At 41.3% G+C, this 14,824-nt stretch overlaps 1 protein-coding gene across 1 annotated transcript; it reads left to right on the top strand.

The window, feature by feature from the left end:
• The first annotated feature begins 849 nt into the window (after positions 1-849).
• gpn3 (GPN-loop GTPase 3) lies at positions 850-14,548 on the top strand. Its single transcript, XM_070886353.1, has 8 exons — positions 850-975; positions 2,305-2,413; positions 4,209-4,376; positions 5,613-5,737; positions 6,402-6,517; positions 10,978-11,074; positions 13,040-13,168; positions 13,919-14,548. Exons 1-8 carry the CDS (start codon positions 928-930, stop codon positions 13,985-13,987), a joined length of 861 nt encoding a protein of 286 aa, XP_070742454.1. The 5' UTR covers positions 850-927; the 3' UTR covers positions 13,988-14,548.
• The last annotated feature ends 276 nt before the right edge of the window (positions 14,549-14,824 follow it).

Here is a 14,824-nt window from a genome sequence, read left to right as displayed (position 1 = left end):
TCCAGTGAAGCTCTCCTTGACAACCTTCTTCCACCATCAGTAACAGTGAACCAGTTAATGGAACAATGTCAACACAATCCTGCCGAAAAATTTGGTCCATTGCTGAATAAACTCCAGCACAGTGGTTGAAATAATTTCTAGCTGGTTATTTTAATTTCCCCCAAAAGAAAACGGTGTTAAAATCTTCAGAACTTATGCGGCAAGGAACGCAAATGTTCAGAGATAAGTTTCTTTAAAGGTTTGCTGCTTTCATGAAGTGTTGATTTGATAGGCAAAAAAGCCCTTTGTTTATAAACAAAGAAAAAAGTTTTGACAAACCTCATGCAGACTTCACTAGCACTTTAGACTTTAGGTGGGGAAATACATTCCTACATTACAACAGTGACACTTCAAAGGTACTTCACTGGCTGTAAAGCCATTTGGGACGTCCTGTGGTCGTGAAAGGCGCAATATAGATGCATATCTTTATTATATAGTATATAATATAGACAACCGTTGGGCTTCCGACTTTAAACTACATTTTATTTTCTAAACTGAAATTTACCAAATGTTCCTGTTTGCTGTCTGCGTTATCCAGTCTTTGGCTATTTAACCATTTTTGTTAGAATACAATCGTCTGTATTCTCAGATTTTTAACTAGTAACAGAAGAAGCAGACTTGGTTTAAACAGAAGTAAAACATAGAATGCAAAAGGGCGGGAGGATGTTATTTTCTTATTTAAAAAAAACACTGGTGTTTGGGACGTTTGGTTGCTATCAGTGCAAGTTGAGACTCTTCATGCGGGCATTTCGAAATGCGCGATTGGGTCAACCGCATCAGAAAGGGGCTTCCGTAGCCGGAAGTTGCAGTTTGGAATGTGGCGCTGTGAGCCCGGATGTTGTGATCAGGCCGCGGCCGGGCGAACGGGGGACTGTTGGCGGTGGCCCGATGCCTCGATATGCCCAGCTAGTGATAGGGCCCGCCGGCAGCGGCAAGGTATTCAATACGTTACTGACCCCGGCAGCAACAGCGGCCTTTCATTATCGTGCGGGTGGGGTGGGAAAGGGAATGTTGGGCAGGAGGGGAGAGGGGCTAAAACATGCCACCACTCAGCCAAGGCTGACACCGTGGTGTTATTGTCACTTACTATAACAGTACTGTCAGGAGAACCCCCACAGTCTCCTATCAAAACAATTTTCTTACGATTAAAATATTTTTCAGTTATTGTGTAATGGTCATAATAGCTGGTTGTGATGTAAAATATTCATCGGTTGTCATGAGGCGTTCACACAGTCTTACAGCATTCATGCAACATAGATCCATAAAGGTTTGCAGCACAGAAGAGGGCCCATTGTATCCGTCCCGTCTTTTTTGCTGAGCAATCCCACCGTCTTGCACTCTCTCCATAGCCCCATCACTTTCTCTGCTTCAAATAATGATCGACTTTTTCCTTAAAAGATGCAATGGTCTTTGCCTCAACTCTCCAGCAAAGCCTTCCATATTTCAACAACTGCGTTAAGAAATGTAATATCACCCCCTGTTAACTTTCATTTTTTTAAATTGATGACTCCTTATCAATGACTACAACCAAGGGCAGCAATCTTACAATTTTCTATCAAAATTTCCACTCATCGTCATCATAGACAATTCCTTGGAATCGAGGAAGACTTGCTTCCACTCCCAAAGTGAGTTCTTTGGCAAGTGAGTCCTTTGGTGGCTGAACAGTCCAATGCGAAATTCCCACATTACAACAGTGACTACACTCCAAAAGTACCTCATTGGCTGTAAAGCGCTTTGAGACATCTGGTGGTTGTGAAAGGTGCTATATAAATACAAGTCTTCAATATTTTTTTTTAAACTGTTGAATCTCTTCTCCAGTGAAATTAATCCCAATATCTCAAATCTCTCCTCAGCTTCTCATCCCTAGCATTATTTTGGTGAATCTATGCTGTACACTTGCTATGGCTTTTATGTCTTCTATAACGGGGCACCTAAAACTGCTCTTGTTATTCTACCTGTGGCCTATCCAATGTTTTGCACAAATTATTATTAACTCTTTCCTATTGTACTCTATGTCCCTGTGCCCGCTGATCCTTTAAAACAACTGGAGCTCGTATTATGACTAAACTAAACATATAATTAGACTGATGACCGTCACTAGGTTCAGAAGTGAAATTTGTCACACAATGTTGCCAATTTCTAGTCATCAAGCTAGGAATTGTTACATTATAAGTGAACAGGTTTGGGAGGTTTTTGTGTGGTTCATTTGTATAGTTAGTACATGATGCTTAAATTAGAAACTGGATTTGCTGTCTTTCATTTCAGAGCACTTACTGTTCTACTATGCAGCAGCACTGTGAGGTGTTGAATCGATCTGTGCAGGTGGTGAACCTTGACCCTGCTGCAGAATACTTTGACTATCCTGTCATGGCAGGTGGGTTGACCTTGTAATTAATCTTTAAACTGTTCATTTGAAAACTTAAAACAAAACATGAAGTTTAGCAGTTTGCTTTTCCAGCATAACAGTATAAAGGCCTTACACATGGTACATTGTGTATATTCATTGTGAACAGTGTGGTGGCCCCGACCTGCGAGGAAACACCAGCAGCAGGTTGGGGCCATAAAAGGTGAGCGGCCCCTGGAGCAGCCTGGCGGCATGCCACTTTGGGGAGCAGCGCGAGCTGGTGCAAGAGGGCGACGGCAGTGAAGAAGGTGACTTGATTGGATGTCACCAAGGTCTAGGTCAGTGATTGGAGCGTGGGCTGGTACAGCAGGAGCGGCGAGGTTGGGGCAAAGGAGCGGCGAGTGATCATGGAGCGACGTGATCGGGGCCCAGGAGAGTCGAGGGCCCTGGGACAGCACGGGCCAGCTCACACTGCAATATGTGTGCGCACTAGGTTCGTGCAGCACAGCTGGTCTCCAGTCGTCTTGGTTAAATCTTGCCATTGGACCAAGACCTAGCTCTGTCAAGTCCGTGTGGTGGCTGGTGTGCAATGGCCATCGCATGTTAAAAAATTCCATGCACAAGCATCTTCCACCCTTTAACATGTACTTCGGGACCGGGAATTGAAACACTTGTGAGCTCATCCCTTTTTGGCGTGGAAGCAAGTCATCCTCGATACGAGGGACCGCCTAAGAAAAAGTGTATATCCTGCATAAAACTGATAATGTAGTGTTAATGCAAACAAAATGTCATTATGATGGTAAACTCTTACGAAAATCTATTGAAATGTAATAAAAAATAAATTCTGGAATAGAAAATTCTCTCAGAATGTTACAAGTTCCTGAAAAGCGAATAATGTTTAATAGAAATTACCCTATAACAAGAATATGATTAACCTTAAGCTCATTTTACCACCATTTCCCTCAATTCTTTTTTTGGTTCTGAAACTCAGCTAGTTGCCTCTTCAACCCATTTATGCTTTTCCTTTCAATTATCTTTCCTGATGACTTATTTCCCAAGTCTGAAACAATTTTTGCAATAAAATAAATCTGCCTTCCTTCTTTTATTACTTTTTAAACTTCCTGATTTTTAAAAACTTATCTACAGGTATTTGAATCCTTCAGCATAGTGAAGAAAATGTCAGTTTTGTCAATCCCTTTCATAATCTTGAAAATTTCAATTTAGAATCTTTAATTTAGATTTAAATTTAAAATGGGCGGGAACCTGTCGTCTTTGTTTTGCTGTGTACTGTTCAACTGCTAATAAGAAAGGCATTAAATTCCTTTTTACATTTGGGGTATATTATGAATTTTAAGAAAAGCATTGAAGTTAGACGAATAGAAGTGTCCCCTGTGCCTTAATAGTTTGTACACAAGTCTGTTCTTTGGGTCAGAGTCGCTTCTGCAGGATATACCAGACTATACCAGAATGCACTGACCAACACCTCGTACAAAAATAGTTAACCCTGCTCTCACAAGGACTTACCAGATAACTAAGGAAACTGGAAGTGATGAGCTGCTTACAAAAAAATGTCAAATCCTCACTAGTTGAACTCTGATTTTGTGAAACATGTTTTGGGTTATATTCCATGAATTCTGTAAAAAAAAATGACAGTTGTTGCAAATTATCTTTGTCAGCAGTTTTATTCTAGAATAATTGGTTATGGTCGATATACTTAATTTGTTTTTAAATGATTATTTTGATAAGATGTCCAGTTTTAAAACAGATTTTCTCTGACTCTAAAAATTATATAGTGAGTTACACTTTCTACTTTTATTGGATACAGATATCCGCGAGCTCATCCAACTGGACGATGTAATGGAAGACGACTCCTTGAGGTTCGGCCCAAATGGTGGACTCATTTTCTGTATGGAATACTTTGCCAACAACTTTGATTGGCTGGCAGATTGCCTAGGACATGTGGAGGATGACTATATACTATTTGATTGTCCAGGTAGGTAGGAATTGATATGTGTTTCCTACAGTATTGTAATGAAGTGATAAGATGATGCAGAACAAAGACTTTTGTCTGATATTTCCAGTCATGGCTCATCTATCCAGAGCAGGAAGCAAAAAAAATAGAGGGAATGTTGACAAATGATGCATGATTACACCACCCAGTAGCTATTCTCTGCTTGGCCACTGATGTGTATTGGGAGAAAAACAGAAAGAAAATGACATTTTCTTTAAGGGGAAGGGGGAAAAAATTAACCCTTCAGAGCTGGTTGCCTCCTGATGTTTATAGAATAGAATCATATGATAGAGCCCAGAAGGAGGACCATCGTGACTGCACAGGTTCTTTGAAAGAGCTATCCAATTAGTCCCACTCTCCTGCTCTTTCTCCAAAGCCCTGCAAATGTTTCCCCTTTAAGTATTTATCCAGTCCCCTTTTGAAAGCTATTATTGAATCGGTTTCCACTACCCTTTCAGCCAGTGCATTCCAGCTCATCATAACCCACTGTGTAAAAAAAATTCTCCTCATCTCGTCTCGGGTTCTTTTGACAGTTACCTTAAATCTGTGACCTGTGGTTAAACTGCATTTTCATTTTTGTTGTAAATGCAATTAAGATCTAGCAAGTTAGCTCAGCATAGTGTATTGATCAGATGTAGCAAAATCTATGCTGTATTACAATCCTAACATGATGGTAGTCTCTAAATTAAAAACAAATCTGGTCAAAAGAGCGGATCACTAAAGTCTGTTGAGTTTCGAGGATATCGATTTTGGGCTTTTCCTGATTTTTTTCCCCTTTCCCCATCTCTCCTGAAGATGCTGACTCTTGAAATGTGAGTGCCAGCAGCCTTTGATACTTTTCCCAAAAGCCATTCTGAGAGAGAGTTTGGATAGTGAGCATCAGTAGCCTATTCATTCAAGAGAAAGTAGGAAAAGCCGATCTTGACTATTCTCTCATTCAACATCCGCATCTGCATTTTCTAGCCACAGTTTCAAGCTTGGATGGGTTCTGCCTGGTCTGCATGGCTTAGTGTTATGCCAGTGTGTTCCTTTTGCCACTAGACCATTAAGTGATTTTGGTTTGGACTTTGAATGGGCAGTGGTTGTGATAGTATTGCACATCCTGGTCCAATACCAACTTAAACTGTGTGCAGCCCTTCGTTCTATATGTAATAAGTTTTGATTGTTGGATCTGCAAATGGTTTGTATGCTAACGTGCCTTTAATTCCTTCATTACAGGTCAGATTGAGTTGTACACTCACCTTCCAATAATGAAGCAGCTTGTGGAGCAGTTGCAGCAGTGGGAGTTTCGTGTTTGTGGAGTATTTCTTGTTGACTCTCAGTTTATGGTGGAGTCGTTTAAGGTAGTTATCACCACTTGATCAGAATGCCATTGTAACTCTGCACTGATGCATTTGAAGTCTTGGTAATCTCATTATTACATAACTCAGATGTTTTCATATATCTGCCACTTTTATTAAATGGGGTGGCAGGCAAAAGGGTCCAAACTCTTCTCCACGCCCCTTTTCCTTTTGCTCTCATCCTGTTTCTTCTGAAGGCAGTGACTCATGTTAGATTACAATTCCACAGGATCTTCAGTACCTTGCCCAAGTGGCCATTCTTCATGTGTGCCTAGATCATGAGTATCAGTAAGCTAGTTGACTGGGGTGGGGGGGGAAACAGTACTGAGTGTGATACTGTCCCTTTCCAATGTTACGGGCTTTTCAGGAGGACGATAAGCAGGAGTGAGAACTCTTGAGTGTGGGTTTCCCCTTTCTAGTCTTAAGGGCACTGAGGTCAGTTGCCATGTCCCTATCACTCGAACTGATATTGGCTAACTCAACAAAGACCAAAGATTGAATCTGGGACCTTTTAGGTCCGAATGGCTCAGCACCCTATGCAGTCCATATAGTCCAAACTCATTCTATCAGCAAGCATAAACTATTAATGACTTTTGTAAATTGTAGATGCATGGCATAAATCTGACACTGTAAAATGTACAGATGTGTAACTTTATCATTTTTTTAGTTTGTGTCAGGTGTTATGGCAGCCCTCAGCGCTATGGTGTCTCTGGAAATTCCACAGGTCAACATCATGACGAAAATGGATTTACTTAACAAGAAAGCAAAAAAAGAAATTGAAAAGTAAGTGAAACTTTCTGTTGTGACAGATGGACCTTATACAATATTACATATTGTAATATAATTTTTAGTGGTTTACATTTTCAGAGATGGATTTTGTTATGTTGACCATCTTTCTTTCGGATAACAAGTGACAGCTGAAAATTATTTTTAGAATTTTACAATTGTTCACTTAATGCTGCAATTGTAGATTTTGGTTGTGGGATTACTTGACAAATTCAATTCAATGATAGACATACATAAAATATTGCACTTTATATGAATGAAAGAAAAAAAAAGAACATGCATTTTAATAGTGCAACCGTAGAACATCCCAAAGCCCTTAACAGCCAATGAAGTACTTTTTGACGTGTAGTTACTGTTGTAATGTGGGGAAACACGGCAGCCAATTTGCACACAGCAAGGTCCCACAAATAGCAGTGAGATAATTGGCCAGATAATCCCTTTTGGTGGTGTTGGTTGAGGGTAACTGTTGGCCAGAACACCAAGAAAACTCCCCTGCTGTTCTTCGAAGAGTACCATGGAATCTTTTATGTCCAAATGAAAGAGTAGATGGGTCCTCCGTTTAACGTCTCATTGGAATGACAGCACATCCGACGGTACAGCACTTCCGCAATGAAGGGTCAGCCTAGATTATGTGCTCAAGTCCCAGGCCCTCAATCTTCTGATTCAGAGGTGAGTGAGCTACTAATGAGCCAAAGCTGAAACATAATTGGAATAGCATTAGTGCAGGGAGACTTTAAAAATGACCTAGTCTCTTTCATTGTCTAGTTAATGTGGTAAAGCAATTAAGGAAATAGAATTAGATAAATAGTTGGAACAGTAAAGTACAAATCTACAAAGGTTTGCTGATGCTTCAGAATGTACTGGTGAAACCAAGGATGAACCACTGTATTCAGTTCTGGTCACTGTCCAAAAACTGCCGAGAACAGCAACAAGAATAACCGCACGTGTAAAGGAGATAACCTATGTGAAAGGATTGGATAAAGTCAAAACTCTATAGTGAGAATGTGGTTAAGGTAGGGAAAATTCATCAAGGTATTAAGGGCTAGAAATTAGCCAGCCTGATGCACATTTTAACGCGATTTTTTTCCACGTTAAAAGTTTTTTTGTCATTAAAAGAACCCTAACAAAAATCCCCAAAGGTTAAGAATGGTGGTTTCGAAATATCGCCAAAAAGCGTATCGCCATATGTAAAAAATAGGACTGCCTAAATTTGGCCATTGGGCGAACCGGTACTCGGGTGAAAAAACAACACATGAAAAAAGCATGCTTTGCAGTCTCAGAAACGTCGATAAGTAGGAAGACCTACAAAAAGGGTAAGTTGAAGTTTAAAAAATATATATTTTTCAGCGATTGATTACTTAAGGGTATTGTTAATGTTTTCTGATTTTTTAATTTATTTTGAAAAATGTTTTTGTTTTCTCCCCTGTATTTTTGGCGATATCGGCTTCGCGGTAAAGTTAGCGAGGACAGCGGTTTCCAACACGAATCCTCCAGCAATGCTGATTTTTATCGACAGGTGCATTTTTTGGTCAAATTTACCTCGTTAAAAAATGGCGAAATTTTTATTCTTATTTTTTCACAAAAATGACGTTAAAAAACAAATATTGACAGGCTGGCGAACTTCTAACCCTATATTAACGGATGTAAGGTAAACCCAGAATATTACTTCAAAGTGAGTCAGGCTAGTAGAACTAGAGGGTATAAATTAAAATTCGTGAAAAATAAATTTGGAACATATATTAAGAAAGACTTCTTTACTCAAAAGTGATGTTTGAAATAATCTGCCATGCAAGATAGTGGAGATTGACATTAGAAGTGTTCAAAATTTAGCTGTGCTCTAGACTAAGGAGTCCAAGTAGTCTTTTCTTCACCTTGACATGCAAGAACATGCATTGCTATCATGACTTTTTTTGCATTGTTCTACATACTGCTACAGTGATGTTACACAGTTCAGGATGAAGGTATTTTGTTGGCAGTTGCCATGTAGGGAGGGGTGGTGGCTAGACAGATGCTCAGTCACTACCCTACCTTTCCTAGGAGAGTGGTTGCTTTCGGTATGGTGTTCCATATTTGTTATGGTGTTCTCAACTTCCCCTTGTGTAGAGTGTACAGTATGGATCTGTGTGTTTGGCTGCAGGAAGAGGGTCCAACTGCTTGGTATTTTTCAAACACCACTCGTGCTGTCGGACAAATGCCATGTAGATGATTTTACCCTTATTTGTGGTGAAATGTACGAGCAGGGGGGGTTACAGCTTTGTCTAACAGCGAAGGTTTATATTTGTGGAGCATGGCAGCAAGGAAGATTGAGAAGAGGGTTGGGGCGATGACGTAGCCCTGTTTGACCCCGGTCCCGTCGTGGATTGGGTCTGTGATGGATCCGTTGGTAAGGATCACGGCCTTTTGGGGGCATCCGAAATGGAGGAGAACGCTCCATAGACCCTCGTGGTTGACAGTGTCAAAGGCCTTTGTAAGGTCGAAGAAGGGCTGGTGCTGTTTCCTGCATTTTTCCTGCAGCTGTCGCGCTGTAAAAATCATGTCCGTTGTGCCCCGTAGGGGACGAAATCTGCACTGTGACTCCGAGAGGAGCTCCTTGGCCACAGGGAGAAGACGGTTGAGGAGGCCTCTAGCGACGATTTTCCCAGTGGCTGATTGCAGGGAGATTCCTCTGTAGTTGCCGCAGTCGGACTTGTCCCCTTTTTTAAAGATGTTCACGATCACTGGGAGGACAGATGCACCAACATTAGCGTCCTCAATCAGGCCAACATCCCCAGCATTGAAACACTGACCACACTTGATCAGCACTGCTGGGCAGGCCACATAGTTCGCATGCCAGACACGAGATTCCCAAAGTAAGTGCTCTACTCGGAACTCCTTCACGGCAAACGAGCCAAAGGTGGGCAGCGGAAACGTTACAAGGACACCCTCAAAGCCTCCCTGATAAAGTGCAACATCCCCACTGACACCTGGGAGTCCCTGGCCAAAGACCACCCTAAGTGGAGGAAGTGCATCCGGGAGGGCGCTGAGCACCTCGTGTCTCGTCGCTGAGAGCATGCAGAAATCAAGTGCAGGGAGCGGAAAGAGCGTGCGGTAAACCGGTCCCACCCACCCTTTCCCTCAATGACTGTCTGTCCCACCTGTGACAGAGACTGTGGTTCTCGTATTGGACTGTACAGCCACCTAAGAACTCATGTTAAGAGTGGAAGCAAGTCTTCCTCGATTCCAAGGGACTGCCTATGATGATAATGATATTTGTACTTGTTTGCATGTTGGTGGACATTCTTTGCTTGTTAAGGTACCCTTTTAAGAAGGAAATAAATTTATACAATGCCTTTTACAACTTCAGGATGTCCCAAAGCATTTTGCAGCTAATGAAGTACTTTTGAAGTGTAGTCACTGTTGTAATGTAGGAACTGTGGCAGAATAATTGGCCCACAAACAGCAATATGATAATGACCAAATATTTTTTTCGAAGTAATGTTGGTTGAGGGATAAACCTTTGCCAGGCCACTGGGGAGAACTCCCTTGTTCTTCTTCAGCATAGTGTCATGAAATCTTTTACGTCCACCTGAGACTGCAGATGGGTCCTCTGTGTAACGTCTCATCTGAAAGATGGCACCTCCGACAGTGCAGCACTTCCTCAGTACAGGTTAAGCGTCCGAAATCCGGAGTGCCAAAATTCGGAATGTCCCGGAATCCGGACACCGGGCCGATCCATGGTGGGGTCATCTGGAAACCAGAAAATGTTCCGAGATCGGACTCCCCCCACCTCGGCGGCCCGACCTCGCTCCGGCCTCTGTGGCCTGACTTCGCCCGCCTCGACCTTGCTCGCCCCGGCCCTCGGCGGCCCAACCTCGCCCGGCCCCGGCCCCCCCCCCTTCTCCCCCCGGCCCCTGCTCCCCCCCTTCTCCCCCTGGCCCAGGTTCCCCCCCTTCTCCTACCTCTCCCCCTTATCTCGGCTGCCAGGCCCCACCTACTTTGACCCAGGCAAAGCCATTCCAAAATCCAGAAATATCCGGAACGGCCTCAGTCCCAAGGTTTACGGATTTCGGACGCTCAACCTGTACTGCACTGGAGAGTCAACCTGGATTTTGTGCTTAAGTCTTTGGAGTGAGACTTAAACTCACAACCTTCTGACTTTGATCATTTACTCTCTCTTCCTATGGGATTTTCAATGCATGATAACACTACAAGGCAACTGGAAGTAAGCGGGGCTCATTTCAGGAGGTAAAATGCCAAGAGGTGCAATGCAACATTTGTTTCATGTATTTTTTTCTATTAAATTATGTTCACTTTACTATACTGAGTTCTCAGGACAATAAAGGAACTATCATTTGAAGATTCACTTTGCAAAACAGTTTTATATCAAAGTTTTCATATATTATTTTTAGAAATTATTTTGACACAGTTCTTGGGCATTTATATCAATAATACTTCCATCCTGATTTCTTTCATTAAAGGTATTTAGACCCCGATATGTATTCATTGATGCAGGATTCAACTGACATTTGGAAAAGCAAGAAATTCAAAAAACTAACAAAAGCAATTTGTGGATTGGTAAGTAGTTTGTACTGGAACCAAAAGAAGCCAAATTCTAAATAACTTCATTTGAAACTATCAAAATGGTCGGTTTGAATTAGTTTCTCTCAAACAATTCCTGTATTCAGTCATTACTTAAGGAACGTAGAATGAACCTGTCTTTGCACAAATAAGTGAATCTGTTCAGCAATAGTGAAATGTTACAGGGCACGAAGAATAGTATTAGCAGAAAAGGTTAAGAGGAGATTTAATTGCGGTGTTCAAAATGATAATGGGTTTTGAAAGAGTAAGTAAAGAGAAACTGTTTCCACTGGTAGACGGTAACCAGAGAACACAGATTTAGGATCAGTGACACCGATCAGAGCAGCATTATTGCAGTAAATTGAACATCACCATTGATTATTTTATAGAGGGGGGAGCTATAGAACTGGAATTCTCACTGTTTTGGTGAGGGTCACAGCGAAGTGGCGCATAGAGGGTCCCAGGAAATTTTTGAGTGGTGCATGTAATGGTTTGAGACACCCACGTGATTATTTCCAAGAAAATTTGAGCCTTAGTAATGGCATACGCCATAGACCAATGTTCCCCCCGATTTGTTTTTGAGTGTGCGGCCTCTTTAAGGAGCTGCGTGGTCCCTTCACAGTTTCGTGCATGCGTGAAATTAAACGTCAAAAAAGCTGGTCCCGGGCAGTGTGGGACTGGGAGAGAACTGCGTGACCACACATCCGCGCAGCTTGGAGGGAACATTGGCGTAGTGTTGAGCTTCTGGGACTGTGCCAATTAACCCTTTCACTGCTAAGTTCCGAAAGATTCGACTGATCCGATATTGGTGACAGTGAGACTCGATACAGTACAGCATCAGAGCAATAGTTTTAAAAAAGGCACAGTTCAGGTTTATATTACCTGTTAGGCCCTGGGTAGAAGACGTGACCCCCATGGGTCAACTCTTGTCAGATCTGGCTTCTAGGCCTGGTCATCTGCCCGGTGTGACGCGTGTGGGTCCTCCGCCAACCCGAAACCCACTTGGCCCATCTGGTGAATGTTCCAAAGCTTCTTGCTGAATGCCTTTAGAACCCAAGTGTTTGAGAGACCCCTTCTTATACTACTTCTTCCCAGCAAAACCTATGGGGATCAGTTAACCCAATCATTGACTTAAACCTGAAACCACGCCCCACCCCCCGTCCAATTACAGGGATGCCACGTACCTAATGATCCCGCCAGCCCCTGTCAAGTCCTTGTCTCATGACACCCTGTCATCATTTGTTTTTGACCATCAAGACGCATATCTGGGGTAGTTATGGCAACACAAGACATGGCATCCTTGCTGCTGGCCTATGGTTTTAATTTACTGAAGATATCATAACATTCCACACGGTGGCAGCCACACATGACTTTGCTTCCCAGGCTAGTTGTCTGCTGTTTGTGTGCCTGGAAGGCTGCTGACTGTATGTTTAATTTGGCCAAGCAAGGCCCAACACCAGTTTAAAATCTAACCTCTTTTGCACAGGGCATACTATACTAGTTTTAAAAGCATAATTGTGCATTAAGTATCAGTTACATAATAAAAACAATACAAACTTAAGACTATAACTAATAATACTTATTTCATTTAGTCCAGTTAGTTAGGAAGACTCGGAAATGAAAATTTCCCCCTTACAGTAGATGTGCTATTACTTCGGTGCACGTTTTCAGGAAATTCTAGATACTGGATACAACCAAAGACAGCAATACTATGACAATCCAGGTCTGATTTTAAACTGAGCCTTATCAAAAATGTATTTTTAAAGCAATACAAAGGTACCCGAGTTTTTTTCTAGTGACATTCCATTTTTGTGTGTGTGTGTTTTGAATAATATAATTTATTTTTAAATGTTGGCTGAAATTCTATTGTGAAAAATCATGGGATCTAGAATTTTAAAGGCTACATCAGGATGATGCTGTTAGGATGAATTGGTAATGTTTATTAAACATTTGCCTGTTTAGGTTGATGACTACAGCATGGTTCGTTTTTTGCCATTTGATCGCTCAGATGAAGAATGTGTTACCATTGTCTTGCAGCACATTGACTTTTCCATTCAGTATGGAGAGGACTTTGAAGTCAAAGAACCAAAGGTGAGTGATATATAGCTTCTTTGTGTAGGATTTCTCCAGTGATTCTGTTCTCCCCCCACCACCCAATCTCCTTCAGCCTAGTGGTTAGGACTCTCTCTGAGCCATAGACATTCCATGATGGGTTAGTAGGTGACATATTTGAACTGATTTAAGCATGACTTTATCTTTTATTCCTTATTCAACAAGAATGGTCAAGAACTAAAGGTGTTAAAACAAGTTCAACAGATAGAAATCAGTTGTAGTAACTTTCAAGCCAAGTGTTTATGTTGGGTAATGATAGGACCAGGGTTGGTTGTGATGCCTCACACAGTTGAATAGCCTGCACACACGCACTGTGTAGGGTCACATAAAGAATGCGTACTTGGATTAAATACCGGAGGGTTCTTGACTCCTGTGGAAGTTCAGGGTGAGTCACTCTTCAGGAGAGAAGGAGGAGCAAACGATTCATTCCAGTGGATAATGCTGCACTGTGAACATGTGTGAGGATGTGCAGTCCAATAAATGAGCAGCCTTCTTTAATGTATTCCTGCTGTGTTTTTGCTTTGTTTACCTTGGATTATCTTCTGAACTAAACAAATTGCAATGAACTAATCAAAATACATCTTGGTGATAATAAATTGAGTGACTTTGCTGTGTAATAGTATGTTTTAAAACTGTACATTGTTCAGTTACAAAAGTATGCATTGAAATAGCTGAGGCTTTCAGAAATTGCTTGCATAATTACATTTAATAATGGGCCCTTTTTTACAGGAGCAAGACGAAGATATTGATGCCCCTAACACAAGTGATCAGTTTTTCCAAGGTGCAACAGCTAACTGAAGTTCCTGGATATGGCCGAGTATTTGAACCAAGTTGCCCATTTGATGCATATGAAGCATTCTACTTGGATCCATTAGCACCGTGCCTTCCAAAGTTTCCTAATACCAGACAATTTAGGAACCTTGTTTCAGAGCTCAAGTTATTTACGCCATGTTGTGTGGAGAAGATCTCAAATACTTCAGTTATCATTTGAAAACTGATTTTATACATCTAATGAAAATTACTATTGTTTCAGCTTGCTAGGTAATTACATGCAGATAAGTTACCAACATACAACTCCACTTGCTGAGTGATCCTGCTCCACTTAAGATACCAACACCTCATTGGTGTTTAGAGAGAATGATGACTGACAATACTTTTATAGGCCAGTACCTTTTCAAAGATTGTTGCTTGAAACTGTTGTGGAGGATGTTTTTCATTTTTCCCCTCAGTTTTTTTGCATGACTTTGCTTTTGAGTATGTGCTCCCCTTCAGAATGTTAGAGTAAGTTATTTCTGACAGTCTGCAAAATGGTACATGTTAAGAGTTGTACAGTATATAGCAATGATTTTTATTTTAATAAATCTCATATTTTTGTCTGTTCCAAAATGCTTTCTACTTATGTCTTTGCAACTATGTGGTATTTGTCACGTGGTTAGTGGAGACCAATAGGATCTGGGTCATATTCCATAAGCCACATACTAAGCACCCACAGCAAAAACTAAAAATAAGTTGAAATAAATCTAACCATATGAAGGTTGTAACTAAATGTTTATAGAAAGTTGAAATAACTGCAAATATTTATATAAATTCAAGTTCTAACTTAGAAACTAGTCTAAGCCCAGGCCTTTAATAGGC

This window comes from Pristiophorus japonicus, chromosome 8 (genome assembly GCF_044704955.1).
Source record: "Pristiophorus japonicus isolate sPriJap1 chromosome 8, sPriJap1.hap1, whole genome shotgun sequence".
Lineage (NCBI taxonomy): Eukaryota > Metazoa > Chordata > Chondrichthyes > Pristiophoridae > Pristiophorus > Pristiophorus japonicus.
Note: the sequence above shows the minus strand (reverse complement) of the source record. Positions and strands in the feature narration are given on the sequence as shown.

What these genes read in the sequence shown, in the direction of transcription:
- gpn3 (XM_070886353.1), top strand. Translation starts at nt 928, where the DNA reads ATGCCTCGATATGCCCAGCTAGTGATAGGGCCCGCCGGCAGCGGCAAG. An exon ending in TTATGGTGGAGTCGTTTAAG is followed by an intron (nt 5,738 to 6,401) that starts GTAGTTATCACC and finishes TCATTTTTTTAG; the next exon opens with TTTGTGTCAGGTGTTATGGC. An exon ending in CAAAAGCAATTTGTGGATTG is followed by an intron (nt 11,075 to 13,039) that starts GTAAGTAGTTTG and finishes TTGCCTGTTTAG; the next exon opens with GTTGATGACTACAGCATGGT.